We start from the raw sequence: 21,809 nt of genomic DNA on the forward strand, positions 1-21,809 counted from the left end.
CAAAAGCAGAAAAATTATTTTTATTTATTTCAATTTTACTAATTTATCAAACGCTTGATTTATTTGTTTTTTTAAAAAAATTAACACCCCAATAACATGAGTCCGGAGCCTAAAGGGTATAAATTATTAAAAAAAATTCTAAAAGGTATATGAATTTTTATTTTAACCAAAAGGGCAAAATCGCTAGAAGAACAGCGATGTTGCTCACCAAAAAAAGCAAAATCACTGTAATAGCAGCGATTTCCAAAATAATTTTTTAAAATAATTTTTTAATAAATCGCTGCCTAAGCAGTGATTTCTTTAATTTTTTTTTCAATTTATTATTTGAAATTTTTAAAAAAAAATGAAAAGCAAATCGCTGCATATTTTTTTAAATTAAATTTTTTAAAAAAATAAAAATTTGATTACTACTTATTTGTAAAAATCAATAAAAAAATTATTTTGGAATAACTAGTCAATTTTTTTTTAAAAAAATTATTTTAAAATAAAATTTTAAACATTTTTTAGAAATTTTAATTTTAAATTCATTACTACTTATTCCAAAATAATTTTTTAAAAATAATTTTTAAAAATAAGTAAGTAATCAAAAAAAATTAAAAAATTTTGATTTAAAAAAACATATAAAGAATTGGAGACAAATCGCTACACTTGCAGCGATTTGCTCTTCATTTTCTATTTTTTAAAATTTCAAATAAATAAAAAAAAAAGTTAAAGAAAATCGCTACTTAGGCAGCGATTTATTAAAAAATTATGAAAAAAATTATTTTGGAAATCGCTACTAATGCAGCGATTTTGCTTTTTTCGGCGAGCAACATCACTGTTCTTCTAGCAATTTTGTCCTTTTGGTTAAAATAAAAATTCATATATCATTTTATATTTTTTTTAAAAATATTTTATACCCTTTAGACTCCCTAAAGCAGAGAAAGAGATGTCCTTGTCAGAGGACCGAGCCACTCGAATAAAGTGAGATTAGCGGAATGCAACTTCTTGACCGACGAGCTAACTCCCAATAATGTGATAATTATCGTATAGGCTCTTCTAATAGGATGCAAGATCATATCTTCATAACATTAATTAATGATTGTATGTATCATTGTTTGCAACAAGTTGTAATAATTTTATTAATAAAATAATGTGGGTACAAATTTATGTATTTCCTTATTCTCTCTTTGAATTTTCTCTGAGATTCAAAGGCTGTAAAAAATGTCTTTCTAGGATGATTTAGACCTTTCTCTTGATGTATATATTTAATTGTCAAGAAAAGTTTGATTAAATTTAATATAATTTTTGTGAATATTTAATAAATTTATGTGATTTTTTAGATGCGTGAATATATTATTCTTCCATACACGTGAATTAAGATTTAAGATATAGTAGCCTTCGAAAATCTTTACCCTTTCAAAGTCCTATTCTTAAAAAATTACAATAATATTTTTGTTGTAGTTGTTGTTTTTATTAAGATAATTTAGATCAAATTTATCAATTCTCTAAACGCATTGAAGTACAAATTGAAAGAATAATTGTATTGTGAATTAAATGTGGAGGACATATTCTTAAATAAAAAAATCATGATTTGAGCTACCTTAATATACCTTATTTTATGGTTCTTACCGCAAGATAATAGAAGAATTGCATTAAAAAAAAATCCATACTAAAAGAACAAGATAAAAATATCTTTTTTTTTTATTATTATAATATTATATTTTATTAGAATCATCATCAATATTCATATTAATTGATGTTTACATCGCGATCGGGATGGGAAGAATTAATTGCTCAATTTTTTCTTATAAATTTAGGTTCTTCATCATCAGAGGTTAGTGGAGGGAATAAGTTGCAACGTTGGCAATAGCAAGTGTTGTTTGCACAAATTGGAGTTCCATCATTGCTACACTTAATATTGCAATCTGCTACTGTTTGACATGGTAGTACTGAAGGTGCATAACCTGATAAAAAATATATGTTATAAGTCGTAACAATTAATAATTCAAAATATTTCTTAAAAACATTAACAAAAAACAAAAAAATTATTCAATTATCCAAATAATAACTTGTCACATAAAATGAGTCGGAAAAAGTATGAAAATAAAAAGAATAGGAAACTTCTTCTAAAGATAAACAATACAAATGAAGATGTTAGTCAAAATAAAATTTAAAACTAAACATTTTTGTACCATCAAATTATATAAAAAATCAAATTTAAGAAAGAAAAAACTAAAGCGAAAAGAATGTGTTTCGGATATAGAAAATGAAGAAAAATCTTTATATACTCTCGAAACATCAAAACGATCTTAAAAAAGATTATTCGAAATCAGACACCATAAGAAATAAAATAAAATAGTACCAAAGCAACACATAAACTATATTAGAGGGGTAAATTTTTTGAAATAACACGAAACATACATAGGAACCAAAAAGATCATTTACTTAAAACTTACTTTGCCAATTGAGCAAAAAGATGGAAATCAAGATCACTTGGAATGAAATCATTTTCATCATTTTTAGATAATAATACTTAAGTGACTATATAATAATTTTTTTTTTAATGTTAAAATCAGCTTTACAACAATTGTATTTATAGAGAAGTAAAGACAACCCCCCAAAAAAAGTCTATGTAGGTTATTAAATGTAAAACACCAATTTTATAAAATAGTCAATATATATATATAATTTCTTTATAAATGATAGAAAGTTACATAATAAAATATGCTAAGAAATAAAAAAAAAAGGAATTTGTAGAGATAAGAACAGTTTTATTAGTAATTTACCAGTCAAATAGAGAGGAAAATAATAGTTACTTTCAAATCCTTTTTTTTTGTTTTTGAAAAAGGAAAATTGTAATAACATCATAATAATAAGAAAGATTTGTACTTATTTCTGAATTGTTTCTTGCTTTTCTTGTTTAAAAAATGGAAAAACAAGTGGACTCGTACAAGTAGATTCTTGTCTTTTAATCAAGATAATTAACTCATTTTGTCAGTTTTAAGTTCGTATAAAAGGCGAAGGATTGTTGAATATTAACTTAAAATAATTTTTTTATTTCATAATTAATTTAGAAGTAAAGTTGCACACATTTACTTTTTTAAACTCCACTTATAAAATTATAACTGATTTTCTTGTTGTTATTGTTATTTTAATTAAGATAATTTAAATTTAAATTGTCGATATACAAAAATTAAGTACTGAAGTGCAAAATGAAAGGATAATTGATATTGTGTATTAAAATTTGAACATGACATACTTCTTTTCTGATAAGAGAGCATCATTCCAGCGTCGTCCACCTAATTGTTTAACGGATGTCGGAGCCTAAAGGATGAAAAATGTTAATAAAAAATTTAAAACAGTATATATTTTATTTATTTTTAACTAAAATCGTAAAATCGCTCACTAAATAGCAATTTTATTTGTCGAAAAAAGTAAAATCGCTGCTATAAGAGTGGTTTGTTAAATTTGACTTTTTTAAAAAAAAATTTTAAACAAAACCGTTCCCGAAGGAGCGATTTTCATATATATATATATATATATATATATATATATATATATATTATTATTATTATTATTATTATGTTTTGGTTATGTCGCTGCTGAGGCACCAACTTCAGTTTAAATTTTCTTTTTTAACTTTTTTTTAAAGTTTAAATATTTTTTTAAAAAAAAATTAAATTGCACCGGTTTTTAATTAAATTATTTATTTATTTTTTAAAATCAAATTGCTGCCAAGGCACCGATTTTAAATTAAAATCTATTTTAGCGATTTAATTTTTTTTAAAAAAAGAAAAAAAATTAATTAAAGCCGCTGCGATTTGATTTTTATTTTTTAAAAAAATATTTAAAATTAAAAAAAAAATTAAACTTAAGTCGCTGCCTCAGCAGCGACATATTAAAAAAAGAAAAATTTAGTTTGGAAATCGCTCCTTTGGGAGCGATCTTGTTTAATTTTTTTTTAAATATAAAAATAAAATTTAAAAAATCGTTGCTATTGCAGCGCTTTTACTTTTTCAAGCAGACAAAATCGCTATTTCATGAGCGATTTTACCGTTTTGGTTAAAAAAAAAATTCATATACCGTTTTGAAATTTTTGTTAACATTTTTCACCATTTAGACTCCGGACTCTTGTTTAATGTTTTATGCCCAAATATATAAACAAATTTCTAAATTTGTTAGGTTTTTTTCCTCAGGTACTTTAACTACGTCATTTTTCTATTGAATCATTGAATCATCTATAATTTGTTCCTTCAAAACACTGTTGGTTGATTTTGATCAGTTTTTTTTATTATTATAAATGCCTTCAATTGTGTTGGAATTGTAATGACTTTGATTGAAGGAATTAAGACAAATCGTGTTAGTCTCATTTGTTTTCTAATGTGTTCAAATGACTTGAGTAAAACATAATTATTCATTGGACTAAAATGAGTTCTGAACAACACATGTATCCTCTATCAATACCCTCACAAATCTGGTTCCACATCAGACAACGGTATTTGTTTAAAAGGAACAAATTATGGGTGGTTCAACGATTAAGTAAAAAAATAACGTAATTGAGATACATGGAAAAAAAAACCAACAAGTTTAGAATTCTAATTATGTATTTGATCATATTTTATTATTATTATTTTATCTTTTGATTGTATTACTATTTTTCTTATTCTTATGTCAGTACTTTTCTTTTCTATATTTTTTTATCGTAACTTTTGCACTTAAATATGTCAAATCTATTTTCGAATAATACTTTTTGAGTAGAAAATACATCAAAAATGACATTCTTATACAGCAAAAAGTAGGAGTAAAAACGTTTCGTACTCTCATTATATTGAATAAGAATAAGTTATTATTATAGTTGAGTTGAATGTTAACATTTTACGTTCGTAAAGTTATCGTTGAGTATATAATTAAATTACAAAAGCGCACTCTCTCTAATACTGTAAATTTTTTAATGATAAGATCACATACTTAAATATAATATCAAGGCTTGCAAAGATTTTGAAATCAAATCTCATCGTCATTTATATTAAAATAAATTTCTACATATTTGACTCGTAAAAGAATAACTCAAAAATTCAATTCAAAATTTATTTTTTAAGATTTTTTATAAATATAAAAGACATATATCAGTATATATATCTATCATTCTTCGCAAAGCTAGTGGTAAATCAAATCCTTCAGATACATCAAAAATAATTTATCTTTTGCAATTTGCTGACTAATTTAAATTTCTTCTTTTAATATTAAATTTTATTTTCTCACCCATATTCTTATTAATAAATCTATTATATATACCTGAAAACAAATTTATGCATATACAAAGAATGAAGTACATTTTGAGATTTGTTAGAGGTTCCCTCGAAGCCTCGAACCCTCTCGATAAAAAATTACATCATATATTTAAGATTTTTAAGAATTTTTATGTTTATATATTAATTTTAAATCTTCTAAATGTAAGATTAGAGGTTGACTTAGAGATCAAAAGTTTCAAACCTCAACTTGAGGTTCCAAGATCAAATCTTAGGCATTTTTTTTTTCCGAACCCCATTAATGAAAATCTTGAATTCGCCACTTGACCCTAATTTAAAATTTGTTTATTATTATTTCAAAAGAGAATCACTTTTTAATTATTTTTTACATTCACTCTTCTTTCTTTTTATTTTTCATATTTTTACACTAGAAAGAAAAAAAAATGAGATAAGAAAATAGATCCATAAGAATGGATTTATAGTTATATGTAACGACCCGCTAGGTCGTTTTGAGAACTAGGACTAGTTTGATTCCTTTTGAAAATTTAAAGGGGTATTTTTAAATTATTAGATAACTATGAGTACCCAATTGATGAAACTTTTATTAAATAAATAATTAGATAATAGGTTAGTAGAGTTTCACGGTTAATAATTTCTTATTTAGAAGAAAAGGAAAACGAAAAGTGGGGAGGCGAAACCTTACCACAGGCGACCAGCGAGAGGGAGAAAAATCATAGCCATTGTTCAGGTAAAGATATGAGATATTCGTTCTTTTGAATTCTATATATAGTAATATATTGTCGGAGTGCTTGGGATTATGTTATTATTTTATGCTATATTGATAATGGGTGATAAGAAATAATGGGTAAGTTGGTAATGATTACTAAATTATATTACATTGTTAGCAATTGGATTAGTATTCAAAAATATATATATATATATAAAAATCGATCGAAGTCGAATAGTTGAATGGCTGCAGGTTAATGTTTTCTGTGATTTTGTCAAAAGAATTTATTATATATATTGTTAGTTTCAGAATGGTAGGAATAAGATTGAGCCAATCATTGTCAATGATTGGAAATGATAAATATTCTAGAAAATTAGCATTTAATTACAAATGGGTTTCTGCAAAAAAAAAAAATAATGTATACAATGATAATAAATTTTTTAATTGGAAATTAATGGTGGAAGTTTTTATTTTTTTTTATGTTTTTATGTTTGGATTATATAGTAGGGGTGATAAAAATGGATGCCAATCATTGGGGCAACCATATGCCAATGATTGGCATGGGAGATGTTTGAAATGGGCAGTGCCAACGAAGAAAGAAAAAAAACGTGAAAAGGGGGGGAGGGGCGTCCCACTTCTGCCAATGGGTGGGAAGTTGGTTCGTGTTTTATTCGTATATTAAAATGCTAGTTTTTAATATATATTGGGATTGGTAATTAATTATTAGGTGTTATTTTATATGATCTAACATTGAATTTTAGTCCATTTGAAGAGGTTAGAGTTAAGTTCTTGGCTTGAAATTTAGCAGGTATGAAAAATTTGGCATGCCAATATATATCAAGATTTGGAGTTTGTTGAAAAAAATGAGTGAGTGTTAGCGTCTATGATAGACATATAATAATTTGAATGTCTACAAAAATTGCTTACTTACGAATATTGCAAAATTGGTAGATTGGGAACGTTCCGAAACCTTGCGAAAAGGAAAGGAAAAATCTTAAAAGATTCGTGGCACAAGCTCGGCATCTAAGGTATGTTAAGACTTGTTAGACTTGTTGAAGGACGTTTTCCTAATTAAAGATTAAAAATAAAAATGGACAAAGGGGTAAGGGGAAAATATGGTGGTCTCGTATCAATGGTGTGACGGGCATTGGTACGAGTACCGGTGTTATAAAACGAAAAATTTCTATTATAGAATGTGGGTTGAAATTTGAGAATGCCAAAGCATATGGGCATTAGCTGATATATTATTGACTTGAATTCCTTGTGTGATTGTGTTTTATTTATTTCACCCGTATAGTTGAGATAATTGAGGTGGTTATGTATTATATTCATATTGATTGATTGAGATGCATCATCATTCCCTCTATTGAAACAATATTGTGCACATGCATAGAGATGAGACTGAGTATAAGTTGGGCACGTGGAGATCGTTCGTGCTGGGGATGGTGAGATGTTAAGATTGTAATTTGGGCACGTGGAGACCGTCCGTGTGAAAATTGTTTGATATTATGATAGTGCGTTGAGATCGTCTGCACAGACACGAGGAGATCGTCCGTGTCGGTATATGGACCTCGCGAGTCCCCCATGGGTCATGAACTCTCGATGTATTTCCGAGGAGTATCATGTATATACAGTTGAGTGAATACTGGGTATTCTGAGACATATCATTACATGGCATCATATTGCATTGCATTTCATCCCATCATTCATTCTTGATGACTATATGTTTCGTTTGGTGTTTGGAAAATATTAAATGTTGATTTCCTTTATTGATGAAACTTAAATAGTAAGTGTAATATATATATATATACTTGTACAATCTAAGAATTTATTTTCTTATATAACTCCCGTCACTACTTCTTCGTTGTCGGTCAATGAGACATACTGGGTACACGTGGTTTCGTACTCATATTACGCTTGTTGCACTCTTTGTGGTGCAGATTCGATTCCGAGTAGAAGCACATCCCGTGGAGCAATTTGAGTCCGAGCTTGGAGTTGTGGTGAGCTGCTTGGCTGTTCCGTGGCCCACACCTCCCTCTATCTTTTATTTATTCTGTTATTAGTATTCAAACAGGATATCCCTTATGTTAGATTTGTCATTTAGTTTCAGACTTGCATCGAATTTTAGAAGCTCTTGTACTTAAGACACCAATTCTTGGGGTGATATATTTTATCTTCCGCATTTCGTACTTATAAGGAACTCAATGTTGGAGATTCTTGCTAAGCGTTGGTCTTTTTACTCATTTGTTGGTTTAGTTGGGTTAATATGTTGGGTTGTCTTACCTATTGGTTGGGAACATAGGTGCCATCACGACTTGCAAAATTTGGGTCGTGACATTATATCAGCAATAAGTTTTTTTTTTTTGTCACTTTATTATTATTTTCATGGATTTTGCCCTTATATTGTTATCACCGGATAAAGACGAATTTAAAATTTAAAGATTTTGAAATTTCACCATTTCATATGTGAAATATCATTCACTAATAATAAAAATCAAATATAAAGAATGGATCGTGTCAATTAATTTTGGATTAATTCGATTAGATCTTTAATTTTATTCGTAAAGAAATATATAAATTCAATAATTTTGTTTTTTCTCACATTTATTTAATATATTTACCTAGATTCTAGTCTAGAATAAAGTTGCAAAAACAAAAATCAATAATTCTAGCAAGAGCACTGTTTGCAACAAATTTTAAAGTGATATAATTTGAGTTGAGCATAATTTGTAGAGTCTCAACTCGAATTGAACATAAAGTCTCACAAAATTTTAATGTCTACAAGCACATCTAATTAGAAAATTTTCTCAAAATGTAGCTTAATTTAATTTGTAGATATTTTTTGTTTGACTAGATTAATTTATCTTCAAATATTCTTGAATTAGTTTTTCTGTTTTTAATTATCAATTTTTATGTTAACTATTTTGAACCAAAAGCTCCAAAATTTTAATCATTGAAAATGAGTCCAAATGTCTAGTAAACAAATTTTATACTCCAGTATAGATCAATATAGTGTCAAAAAGATAAAATATATGTGTTAAATAAAATAAATTTAAATTGTTCGTTAAAAGTAAAACTTACATAAATATACTAAAATAAAAAAATATTTACCATTTATAGCAATAATATCTTTTTTTCACTTGATCACTTTTAATTCATTTTTAATACAAGTTTAATACATATTACAAATAACAATTTATTATTCATATATAATACAAATTTTAATAATGGATAATACATTTATCGCACATTTTAATACACTTATAATACAATATGTCAAATTTTTACCAAACAAACATAATATATTTCAAAAAACAATTATAATTCATATATATTGCATACATAATTCACTTTTAATTCATATTGTAGATTTGACATAGCATTGTTATAAATGGTAATAAATAAAAAGTATTGCTAAAATCAGTAATTATTTATTAAAATGTACTAATTTATGTAATTTTTACTTCTCAATATACAAGTCAAACATTATTCTAAAATTTATTTTATTTTACGATGATTTTTTTTAATCCTAAGTTATTTATAATGTTGAATTAAGTCGAATTATTATTGCATGCAAAGTATCCACTTGAAAATATTCATGATAGGTATTCATACATGGTCACATAATTGTGATTAATTTTCACCATAATCGCCTAATTATATTTTTTTAAAATTATAAAGTTTTGCCTTAACTAACACAAAAATCACATATACCGAAAAATCTATCTTGTTTATAAATTCTTCTTTTTATATATATATATATATATATATATATATATATATATATATATATATATATATATATATATATATTCTTCTTTTTATCTAATAATTGATACAAATTCAATTAAATAGATTGACCCAATTTGAGTAAAGGATCAAAATTATCCTTTATGTTTGAATTAAGAATCAAAGTAATCCTTGTCGTTTTAATATGGAGCACTAATAGATTGACCCAATTTGAGTAGAAGATCAAACTTTGAATAACTTTGTGTCAATTTCAAAGTTTGGTAGAGTTGGTAAGCAATGAAGAAGAAAAAACTGTCTTCTGTCAATTTCAAAGTTTGACAGAGTAGGCAAGCTATGAAGAAGAAAAAATTGTTTTTCTTCTGTAGCACATTTGGAGGGTAGTGTATTTGTTCTCTATAAAAGGGAGGACAATTCTTCATTCTAAAGTGCACCAAAAAGAATTACAAAGGAGAGAAAGAAGAGTGAGGTATCACAGAGGAAAATAATCTGTGAGAAAAAATAGAGAGTGTGAGCGATATTGTAGTGGGGTGGAAAAATCAAAAGAGTGTTATTTCTTTTGAATGTGTAGTGGTCTTTGGAATTTAACTCAGACATACAAGTGTAAAATCCTTATTCATTGCTCCTCTCGGGTTGTGGTTTTTCCCTTATTTAGGAGGGGTTTCCACGTAAAATCTTGGTGTCATTATTTCTCTTTTATGCTCGTCGATTAAACGTATTGTTGCGTTCCGCATTTATTGCCTATATTACCGCAAATATTATTTCTGTTACGGATTTATTCCCAACAAAAACTACGTCAAATTTGTACTAGAACGAACAACGCTAGAATTTTAGTAAACCTTTACCAAAATCGCAATAGAGTACCGATAATGCGTCAAAATAGCTCTAAAAGTTCACCAAAATAACATTAGAATTGCACCTAAGCAATATGGTTGCACCAACATAGCAGCATAATAGATTCAAATTACACCAGAAAAGTATCAAAACAACATTTGAATTAAACCAAATCAACAGTATAACCTAATCTGAGTTTCTTACCACTTAATACTTTGTAATTTCTTTTTTGAATCTGACCATTCACTAACCTAATCTCTATATTCAGATTAATAAGAGGGTGTTCTACAAAAAAAAAAAAACTTTTTTATCGAGATATCTAGTTAAGGATCGAAAGAAATTTAACCATTCACCATAGCTTTTAATGGTAGGATCAAGTTTTTTCTTTTGTTTTTACAACATCTCATGAAAAAAATGCGACTAGAAAGTGATGCAAAAGAACAGATAATTCTGTAAAATATAGAATTATATTCCTTCGTATAAAAATATTTTTCTGTAAAATATAGAATTGTATTCCTTCGTATAAAAGTAATAAAGATATGTTGTTATCTTTTTTAATTAGAGATTTTAAAATATCATCTCATCGAGCTATTATCTTACAATCTCATATTTTTTTTAAATTATAATTCACTATGATTAAATGTAAGTATCTAGTAAGGAATAAATATATATAAATCAGTTCATGCATAGATGATTTGACTTACAATAAAAATACACAAAAGATAGAAGTAATAACGATTAATAAATTAATTAAAAAATATTTTGAAGTAGTGTTCTGTAAAAGGGCAAATCGTCACTCCTCTTTTAATGAGTAATTTGATAAATTAATTTTTAACTTAAGAGGTTTTTATTAATATAAAATTGTTACATATTGTTGTATAGTAAGAAATAAATTTTTTTACAGAGTAATAGTTATTACTACTTATAGTTACGTGGTCATTGTGAAATTTACCCTTTTTTTTAAACTAAATTTCGAGACCATAGAAGAACGATCTTTGATTGCATAAAGAAATTCATACTAAAACAGCAAAATGAAATCCTTTTTTCCAATATAATTATATTATTTTTTCAAGGATCATCACCGATGTTATCATATGTAATCGGAATAAATAATAATAATCAATTATTTTTACTTATAAAACTAGATTCATCATCAACTATAAGATCATCTGGAGGGTATAAATCACAACGGTTGCAGAAGCAAGTGTTGTTTTTACAAATTGGAGTTCCTTTGCTGCCACAATTAATATTGCAATCAGCTACTGTCTGGCATGGTATAGCTGCATAACCTATTAAAAAATATAAAAAAAAATTATAAGTCATATCAATTAACAATATAAAAAAATTTGTGAATATCTGTTTATATGCTTAAAATATTTAATCGATCATAAAATTTTTTATGTAAAATCAAACGCAATAAAAAGTAAATAACAGATATACGATATTGAACTTACACTGCGAAATGAACAAGAAGTTGAATATCAAGATAACTTTGAAGGTAAGCATATTCATCTTTTTTTGGATATTAGTTTGATAATTATGTAATAATTTATGTCTGTGTAAATCATCTTTACAACAATTGTGTATTTATAGAGAAGTGAAAACAGTCCAAAAAAAATAATCTATGTAAGTTCTTAAATGTAAAATACCAATTTTATAAAATAGTCAGTGTTGACTATTTCCTTTTATAAATGATAGGTAAGTGACATAATTTAATGTGGCAAGAAAATTATACTAAAAAATAAAATAAAAATGTCCTTTATTATTTATTGGGTGAAAAATATTTATATCTGTTTGAATTCTGAAATCCCACCCCCACCCCCACCCCCCACCCCAAAAAAAAAAAAAACTAATTCATGTTGTCTAAAACTTATTTAATTCTTATATTATCAAATCTTTTTCATTTTATATTTTTTAAAATATGATATTTTTTAAATTTTAAATTCAAATAAATAATTGTTTGTACAAAATAAATATATTTTTTAGACAAAAAATATTGAGAAATACTAATTGGTATTTATGTATACTCCCCTAGTGACGTTCTAGGATAAAATAAATGAGCAAAATATAAATTTATAGTTTGATAAACAATAATCAAAACTCTGACATCTATTTACACAAATTAAAATAACACAGAGTTTTATAAATAAATTTTATATATATAAAAAAAGATAAATAAAACTTAATGTAATGCAATATTAAAATAACAATCATATACATACATACAATGCACATCAAATTTATAGAAGAATTTATTTACTCGGATTATGTTTTATTAAGATAGAGATAAAATCTAGGCAAAATACATAAGCGGCCCCTTGAACTTGTCAAGATTTTTCGTATAGACATTTTAACAAGAACTCCTTTCTACTGAACACTTAAGCCACTCTAAAAGTGTACCTATCAAACACACTTGGCTGACTTGTCACTTAAGAGCGCGTGAAGTGAGAAAAAAAAATTGATGTGTCTTATTGACACACTTAACGGTCCAAATCTTCCCTTCTATTTATTCAAACCCTAGATTTTCCCCTTTATTTTTTATTTCTCATCTCTTTCTTCTCCACATCTCACCATTGTTGCTGAAAATAAATAAAATAAAAAATTTCATTCATCTTCATGATTAAACAAAACCCATAAATAAAGTTGCTAAAAATAACTAAATACGGAGTTGTATCTTTTTTATTTTTTGGTAATTTCAAGTTTTAATCATATTTGTTAATGATAAAAAAGAGAGGAAGAAGAAGAATTGAACTATGCAAGTTAGAAAATATTGTTTGGGAGGAAAGGGGAGGATAAATTATGAATTATTTTTATAATAAAAATAAAAGAACGAATAGAGAGTTCATAAAATTATTAGTGGTGGAATTTAAGTTGGCAGTGAGGAGGAGCTTCAAAGAAGAAGATTTGGGTTTGAATTTTTTTTTTTTGTAAAAGATACTTTTTTTTTAATTTACCACATGTCACGGTATGATTGGCTCTTTTTTTATAGTGTTTGAAAGTCACGCACTCTATACATTTTTGGGTAATGTCATTGAAGCGTCTAATAGACACAATTTGTATATACATAAGATGTTCAATAGGAATATGACCTCATTAAGATGTCTAACGAAAAAAGCGTGCAAGTTCAAAAGTCCGCGTATATGTTATTCGATAAATGACAATATTAACTCTGTCAAAACACGAGTCTCGACTCTTGAGCCCTACTACTCCTCTTCTTTTTTATTTGAATTTGATATGAATAATTGCTTATTTTATTAATATATTAATAGATATAATTTATTTTTGTTAAATATTGATAAATATAAAATATAAATAAATTGATGATTAATGTTAGTACATACAATGATAAAAACATAGATGGTTGTTATTAACATGTTACTGATTCAAATGAACTCGTAATTTTATTACGTGAATTAGATATTCACGTAAAAGATTATAGATTTTTTCAATAAATATAAATTATAAGTACCTTATGTTTAATGTGTCATGAGTTTGATGGTAAGAATAAAAAGATTGAACTTGTTAAATCAAAACTCTAAATATTCTTCTACCCATAAAGCATGAAAAAAATATTAATAATTTACTTGGTGCTGTATTAAAATATTTAATTAAAGATTTGAGTTCATCAATCTTATTTGTTCATCACTAAGACACTAACGGTGTCATTGCCCACCATTAGTAGCTCCCCTGTTGTAATAACTACGTACAATCATTAGTAAACATCATTATCATTATCATCAACCATCTTGATCGTAATAATCATTAATTATTATTGACAATCACTATTTATTATTATATACCACCCATTAGGTAATCAATATCATCATTTATCGTCTCCATTAACTATTACTATTAACCGAAATAACTATTAGCCACTATCTGACTATCACCATCTACTATCATTAGTAAATACCATCTCCAATTAACATCCAACCACCACCGTTACTATCACTACAATTTCGTATAATTTTTTAACTTTATTGATATATAACTATTAATTTAATATTTAATTTTATATTTATAAATTTTTAGACAAACACAAGTTTTATTCTTTCAAACATTGAAAACAATCTTAATCTTTAAGGAGTAATATTTATATTTTGTTATGTTTAGTTGTTCAGTAGAAAATATTCATTAAATGTTTTTTTGGTAATTGTAAAATCTTTTCCAAAAAATATCTTTTATTTTTGGGTAGAAACTAGAAAATACTCTTTAGGAAATGATTTTTGATTTGAAAATCAACCCGATAATTGATCACCGTGATGCCTGAGCTAGGACAAGACTTCGATGACTATTCTGAAATTTGAACCTGAGATCTGACCGACACTTTCGCCCTGGATATATTTTTTTTAAAAAAATATATTTGACGGGGGTGGCCTATGTGGTGGTGGGGGGTGGGGGCAACGTGGCTTTTATAAAAAATTGAAATATTTTTCAAAAATATTTTTTTTCGAAAAAAGTTGAAGGTGGTACTAAAATTCTCACGTTAAAAACTTTTCTAATTAGGTAGTTACTAAAATTAGGTTAAATATTTTTGTTCAAATTTGGTAAAATCCTACGCTAAACAGTTTTGGAAACAACTTTTAATTTATATATATATATATATATATACACGTTTAAGTGACAAAGAGAAGACAACTTATTATTTTGTTTTAGGTCAAAAGTAAAGCCTAGGATCATCTTCTTCGAATTCAACCACAACTATTTTTGTTTAAAAACAGATGCCTTGTCATGAACATCTTACTTCATACATATAATGTTTTATTCTGCTTTTTCAATCTCTTGTGCGATTTAGCTAATTTAGAATAAATATGTTATCTATGTAACTAAATATAGACTTCGGTATGGTATTCGAGTCATCTATAAATATATCAAAAAGAATTTAAATGTATACCATGTACCAATACTAAATACCTTAATACCAAATCAGGATATCAAAGATTTTGATTTGGTATGATAATTCAGTATATGCCACAACATAACCAACCACCTCATGCAAATTAATCAAAATAAATGCCTCAATTATTTGCCAAAAATTCATGTACAAAATGAAAATCTGAGGAGAGAGTAATCTCTTAACGGTCAAAATTGGAGGACAAAATTGCGGTATTTTGAGTACATGATACCAGTAATAATTACTATAAAAACCAACGATTAAACAGAAACGTATTCTGCTGATATCGAATATCTGTTCACTGAGAATCAACCTACGATAATCACGTTAGACATCTATGATATAAATAACCAGAGGCTGCTCATGATCATCGATTAGCACCTAATGGAAGAGGTAAGCAAGGATCATGGATGCAACTTGGTCTGGTTAATCATCCAAATAATAATAGGATCCAGCTAACTTCTGCTCTCTATCCTTGGCTGATTCAAGTTTGTTAATTCTAGGACGAAAATTAGTCGGGTCCCTTCTAAATGTGATGTTCAGATGCTGCACAATTTGGATAGCAAGAAAAAGAAAACAAATCAGAGAAGAATATAAAGCTAGCAATTGTTATAACATGAGATAAAATATGTCGATGAATCTTGAAATACTAAAAATGTTAGTAAAGGAACTATTTCAAGTAATGAGGCAGGGCTAATAAATAGGTAACAAGCAAGATATATGCAGAAAGCTTACTGATAAAAATAAGTTCATTCCGGTCAACAATGATTGAGGTGCATTTGCAACACAATCCATAGAAGGCGTCCCCTCGTATACAATGACTCTATCTGCCAGGTAAGCTGCCATTATAAAGTCATGCTCTACAACAAATGCAGTCTTCTTCGTGTGAAGAATGAATCTCTTGATGACTTTGGAAGCTACAATACGTTGCTCAGAATCAAGATAGGCACTTGGTTCATCAATCAGATATATATCAGCAGGCTGCGGAGTTAAGTAAACAAGTTAGGTTACAATTTATAAATACATGACTAGAGTATGAGAAATGAGTGCAATAGTCTTCATATTCAGCCCCAGCAGACAAACTTTGTTCTTCATCTACACTTCACTACTAAGGGGTCGTTTGGTAGGATCCATTAGCTCCATGTATTACTAATACCTTGTTTGACACTTCTTTTCAACCTAGATATAACTAATGTATACACTCTATTTGGTATTACGCTATGCATAACTAATACATGGGAAACCATGGTAGTACTAATGCAAGATTTTAATGCATGCATTAGCATGGGTAAAGACACAATTGCTCCTCAAAACCTTTTCCACATCATTACCTTTGTATTCGGGAAGTTTATTTTTGTAAACAAATTCTTTTTTGAGAAACATGCAATACATATTATTTTTAATATACTAAACCAAACACTGCATAAGAAATAAACTTAGCATTAGCATTACTACTAATGTCAGCATTACTAAAACATCCTATTCAGCACAGTTCTTATACACTACCAAACGACCCTAAGAGTACCCTCTCATGTTTATTTTTGTGCAGTAAGAAACATATATTTTCAATAATAATAATAGCAGCACATGATTGGACTTATAATAAACAAAATGGAGGCAGAAGAGCAGCAAGATGCAATACGGATATTAACTACCCAAATGCAATCCAAGAAGCAAGGGGAAATTTCTTGCTTGTTTTGTCGATTAAACTTGCAAAACCCTCAATTTGACACCCCAGACAAGGGAAGAAAATAAAAACAACAAACCTAAAAAAAATGCTACAACATCAACATACAGATGGAGAGGACTTGTTGCATTGTTGGATCAAATGCCTTCATATTGCAACAGAACATATCTTCCCTCTAAGTTAAGAGGAAATTTCATTAATATAGAGTACCAAGAAGGTACTGCAAAATACAGAAAAGAACATCAACAAAGCTGTTACAGTTTCATCTCTAATACATATTCTAAATTAGGGTTTTCTAGCCAAAACTTGCAAGGCCATTCAGCCAAAATAGGATACAATGCAGTAAAATTAAGAGAAGGATAGAAAGAAAGAAATGAAGTATCTGTCATTGAGAGACAAAAAGGAAAAGGGTATGCAGAGTTTGTTTGATTGGACCAAGACATATACCAGATCAATGTATAAAACAACCAAAACTGCAGTTCTACAAAGTGGAAGAAAAATTACCTTTCCAAGGCACAGGGTTAAGGCAACTCTTTGCAACTCACCACCAGAAAGATTCACAACTTCCTGGTCCATCAATTGCTCAATTTGGAGAGGCTTCATCACATCTGAACAGAACTGGGGGTGCATATAAGAATCGCGTATTTTCTGATGTAGCAAATGCCTCACGGTGGATTGAAATTTTGGACTAATTTTCTGGGGCTTATATGAAACATTAAACTCTGGTATCTCAAGATTAGAACCTTCCACCACATCAGGCTTCAATAGCCCAGCCTGCAGTATACACAAACACAAGAGGGAGTCTTTATAACACAGAAGACTGGAAACAACAGTCATCTCAGACATGACATAATTGTAAGGCAAAGCATACCAGCATGCGAATGAAGGTTGTCTTCCCAGTCCCATTCTCACCAAGCATCACAATAATCTGTGAATCAGTAAATTCACCCTCGGCAACCTTAAGCTTGAAATTACCCTGAGTCTTAGTCATGGTTGGATATCTGTAACGTGCATATGATTCAATTTCCTCAGCGACCTCTTGTGGGATCTCAGCAACCTATGGAAAAATATTAACGTTCAGATTATAGTTTTGCCATGACGTGTGGGATTACACAAGAATCTGAGTTTTACCTTAAAAGTAAGAGATTCATCACGGAAACGTAGATTTTCTGTAGGAACAAATCCAGCCAAAAATATATTAATTCCTTCCCTGACCGAGAAGGGTAGGGTCACAACCCCATATGCACCAGGCTTCCCATATAAGCAGCAAATGAAATCCGACAAATAATCAAGCACACTAAGATCATGCTCCACAACGATGACATAGCTGAAACATAGAGAATATTTCAGTATGTGACTAATAATTAGAAATCTTGATTGTTAAAAAGTCATACGAGAATGAATTAGAACCTATCTGGTCGAAGCAAGGATCTGACTACATGGGCAGCTTTAAGCCTCTGCCTCACATCAAGATAACTCGAGGGCTCATCAAACATGTATATCTCTGCATTTTGTATTGCAACAACAGCAATAGCAAACCTCTGAAGCTCTCCACCAGATAGATCACCTACATTACGATCCAAAACCTGATTCAGCTCTAGATCAACACAGAGTTTTTCCTTTATGTCTCTCTCATCTTTTTGGTCAAGCACTTGTCCGACATTTCCCTGAACTGCCCTTGGAATATGGTCGACATACTGAGGCTTAATAATTGCCTGTTTGAAAAAACTTCAAACTACAAATGAATAAAATACTACATGGGTGATTGGCGCAACAAATAACAAGCTAAAGAAAAAAGACATCTTGATGTACAATGGTGTGATGAATTTTAAAATTTAAGTTGTTCAGCAATTTTTTGAATCACGCATTCATCATTTTCTTACATTAGCTCAGCATCCTTTATTACTTGAAACAGAAATGGCCTACTGAATATTTTATTCGGATGTAGCAGGTGGTCTTGGATCTCCCTAGTAGTAAAAAAGAATATGCCAGAATTTTTATACAAGTTACGGACACCGCCGCACTACTATTGGAACAATGAAATACATAACAGAACTAGGTCAGGACCAGAGTTAGGTGGATAACTAGTAATGATTTGACCTATCTCAATGGTACAGCAGAAGACAACCTATTCTGGAGAGTTACAACGCTCTCCTGGTCAGACAACTAAATCCAAAGGTGAGTGATACTCACAATGAAACCAACAAAAAAAAAGGAGCATTTAGGATATCTGAAACATTGAATCAGAAGTGACCTTTAAGTTATCTTCCAGAATGCGAGTGAAATAGTTCTGCAGTTCGGATCCTCGGAAGTGAGTCAAGATCTCTTGCCAATCAGGAGGGTTCTGCCACAGAAGAATTAAAGAACGCATAAGCAAACTGTATGGCCATGAATTGACTAGTCATGCAGGATGCAGAAGAGTAGTACACTGAAGCGTCCCAGGTTTGGTTTCAATTTTCCAGCCAAAACTTTTAGGGCAGTTGACTTCCCAATACCGTTTGTGCCAACCAGACCAAGAACCTGTCCTGGCCTAGGGACAGGTAACCTGCAACAATTTTTTCAAGAATTAACTTTAAAAACAAATATTTGATTACCGAAAGACTTCTCCAGAAGAGGTGTAGCTTAAACAGACCTGTGCAATTTAAAAGTGTTGGCACCATAACGATGGGTTGTATCCTTGTCTAAATCCTTTGGCAGATTGATGATCATAATTGCTTCAAACGGACATTTCTGTATCATCAAGTACAATATTAGTTACCCAGCACAATGACCTATCTGCAGCAAAATGTATCCCCACATTGTAATATACACAAACCTTCACACAAATACCACATCCAATACACAACTCTTCCGAGATGAAAGCAATCTTCGAGGTTGCAGTGACCTCTATACATAACTTACCTGCAAAACAAAGCTTAATTGACTGAAGAGCATATATGTAAACACTGCATATAATACAAATGAGCAACCATATTTCTCTGCTATACAAAAGTAATACTACACTCAGCTGTACATATTCCAAAATCGACCCGTTGTCCCAATATCTACTTTCCCAAACACAACCTCTAAGTGACAGAGGAAGGTTTTCAACCCTTGTTTCGTTTTTCCTTTTTTTCTTGTTTGGTGCATGTATTCAGGAACAGTTATAGTGCATGCCTATCCACAGAAAACTACATAGTAGGACATCTACTTTCTATTCATTTTTTTTTATGACAAGGAAACCCACAGCTGCCACCAACTCTGCAATAGCTCGCAAACCACACCGGAGAGGTAACACGCACTAAACAACTCCAGTACGATGAGATCGACACAGAAAACAAACCCCTAGTAAAGAGTTTCGAACTTTAGACTTTCAACGTGAAAGTCTCAAGTTTAACCACTAGGCCACCCCAAAAGGTATCTACTTTGTATTCATTTATTTATAAATATAATTGAAAATCAAGAATAAATGTCAAATCCCAACTACAGAACGGTCAGCACCACTAGGCTAAATTCATTATAAAACATAAAACAAAAATCAAAAGTATTTTATATTTAAACAATCAAAACTACAACTTAAAGTGTCATCAACTTCCAAGACAAAACCTTTTTTAAAAACCCAATAACTCATATCAACAATAAACTCCACAATCACTTCGAAAGACTACACAGCAAAAATATATAAACTTACATTAATAAAAAAAAAAAACTCCCTCATTGATTTACCCACGAAAAAACCAATACTCATACATGATTGCAACTTTAACTTACAAATTCATAACAAAATTTTTAGCACAAAAATAACCAAACACATCATCAATAAATTAAGCAATAACACATAAAAATCAAATATGTTTACCAGTTTTAACAACTGGGCAGCACTTTTTACATTGTAGCCCGCACTTCTTCGGTTTGCACTTGTCGCTGTTAAGGATGGCGATACGGCTCAATCTCTGATTCGACATATCTCTCTTTCACCTAAAAAAAAAAATCAAACTGAATACAGAAAAAATTGAAAAAAACTGCAGAATTCATATAGAGAAAACAGGGGAACTTATACACTAAAAGGATCGATTTTAGAGTTGTGTTTTACAATTCCTAGTTGGGATTGTTTTGAAGGAGAACTACAAAATATAAAACTTAACCTTAATTAGGATCAAATCAACTTAATTAATTGACAATTATAAAACTAATAGAATTTCAATATTTTAATTTGTTATATATTCTTTATTTTTAATTTGTTACGTATTTGATTTATATATTTTTTATTTATTTGATTTTTAAGATTTGCATTATTCAGAGGGAGAAGCTCAAAGTATCAAACTTTCACAAAAGGCTCATATATGTCACCAGTTAAAAATTTAGATCATTTATGCCATTATTGTAAAAGAAAAAGTTCATTCATGCCATTATTTTTTTAACGGTGATTTTGTAAAATCATTTTTGACATGTGATCAATTATAATTCGGCCACATCATCAATTTTTAATCGATAGATCTGAGCAAATTGGTATGAACTTGAATAAGAAAAAAAAATTGAAAACCTTAAAGATGAGAATAAATTTAACGGTATTAAAGTTGAGAAAATTGTATATAAAAGCAAACTAATAACCTAAAATAAATGGAGTAGCTAGGGTTTGATTTAACTATGCTCCATAGCAAACGTTTGCGAAAAATTGTCAGGCGTCTCTCTCACAAATATCTCGCTCGC

The 21,809-nt window shown here is 28.9% G+C and overlaps 1 protein-coding gene and 2 long non-coding RNA genes across 5 annotated transcripts; all 3 read right to left on the bottom strand.

Moving 5' to 3' along the window:
• Window positions 1-1,652: 1,652 nt before the first annotated feature.
• Window positions 1,653-2,619, bottom strand: LOC112940632 (uncharacterized). Its single transcript, XR_003244962.2, has 2 exons — window positions 2,439-2,619; window positions 1,653-1,946 (listed from the first exon to the last, which is right to left on the bottom strand). It is a non-coding gene; the product is annotated as an uncharacterized lncRNA (long non-coding RNA).
• Window positions 2,620-11,522: 8,903 nt separating this feature from the next.
• LOC104648982 (uncharacterized) lies at window positions 11,523-12,096 on the bottom strand. Its single transcript, XR_742928.4, has 2 exons — window positions 11,994-12,096; window positions 11,523-11,828 (listed from the first exon to the last, which is right to left on the bottom strand). It is a non-coding gene; the product is annotated as an uncharacterized lncRNA (long non-coding RNA).
• A 3,443-nt stretch (window positions 12,097-15,539) lies between these two features.
• Window positions 15,540-21,257, bottom strand: ABCE2 (ABC transporter E family member 2). 3 transcript variants are annotated; one of them, XM_004245968.5, is made up of 12 exons: window positions 21,160-21,241; window positions 20,959-21,077; window positions 19,936-20,021; window positions 19,753-19,850; window positions 19,548-19,665; window positions 19,375-19,464; window positions 18,531-18,835; window positions 18,252-18,447; window positions 17,992-18,177; window positions 17,625-17,894; window positions 16,169-16,414; window positions 15,540-15,979 (listed from the first exon to the last, which is right to left on the bottom strand). In XM_004245968.5, the coding sequence occupies exons 2-12, from the start codon at window positions 21,062-21,064 to the stop codon at window positions 15,860-15,862; spliced, it is 1,821 nt and encodes a 606-aa protein (XP_004246016.1). In that variant the 5' UTR covers window positions 21,065-21,077; window positions 21,160-21,241; the 3' UTR covers window positions 15,540-15,859. The 3 variants fall into 3 exon arrangements, with proteins under 3 accessions (XP_004246016.1, XP_069144325.1, XP_069144326.1); XM_069288224.1 differs by having other exon boundaries at window positions 20,959-21,257; XM_069288225.1 differs by having other exon boundaries at window positions 18,531-18,687; window positions 20,959-21,203.
• Window positions 21,258-21,809: the final 552 nt, after the last annotated feature.

This window comes from Solanum lycopersicum, chromosome 8, assembly GCF_036512215.1.
Source record: "Solanum lycopersicum chromosome 8, SLM_r2.1".
NCBI classification, from domain to species: Eukaryota; Viridiplantae; Streptophyta; class Magnoliopsida; order Solanales; family Solanaceae; genus Solanum; species Solanum lycopersicum.

What these genes read in the sequence shown, in the direction of transcription:
- ABCE2 (XM_069288224.1), bottom strand. Translation starts at nt 21,064, where the DNA reads ATGTCGAATCAGAGATTGAGCCGTATCGCCATCCTTAACAGCGACAAG. An exon ending in AACACTTTTAAATTGCACAG is followed by an intron (nt 19,666 to 19,752) that starts GTCTGTTTAAGC and finishes AAATTGTTGCAG; the next exon opens with GTTACCTGTCCCTAGGCCAG. An exon ending in GAATGAACTTATTTTTATCA is followed by an intron (nt 15,980 to 16,168) that starts GTAAGCTTTCTG and finishes CAAATTGTGCAG; the next exon opens with CATCTGAACATCACATTTAG.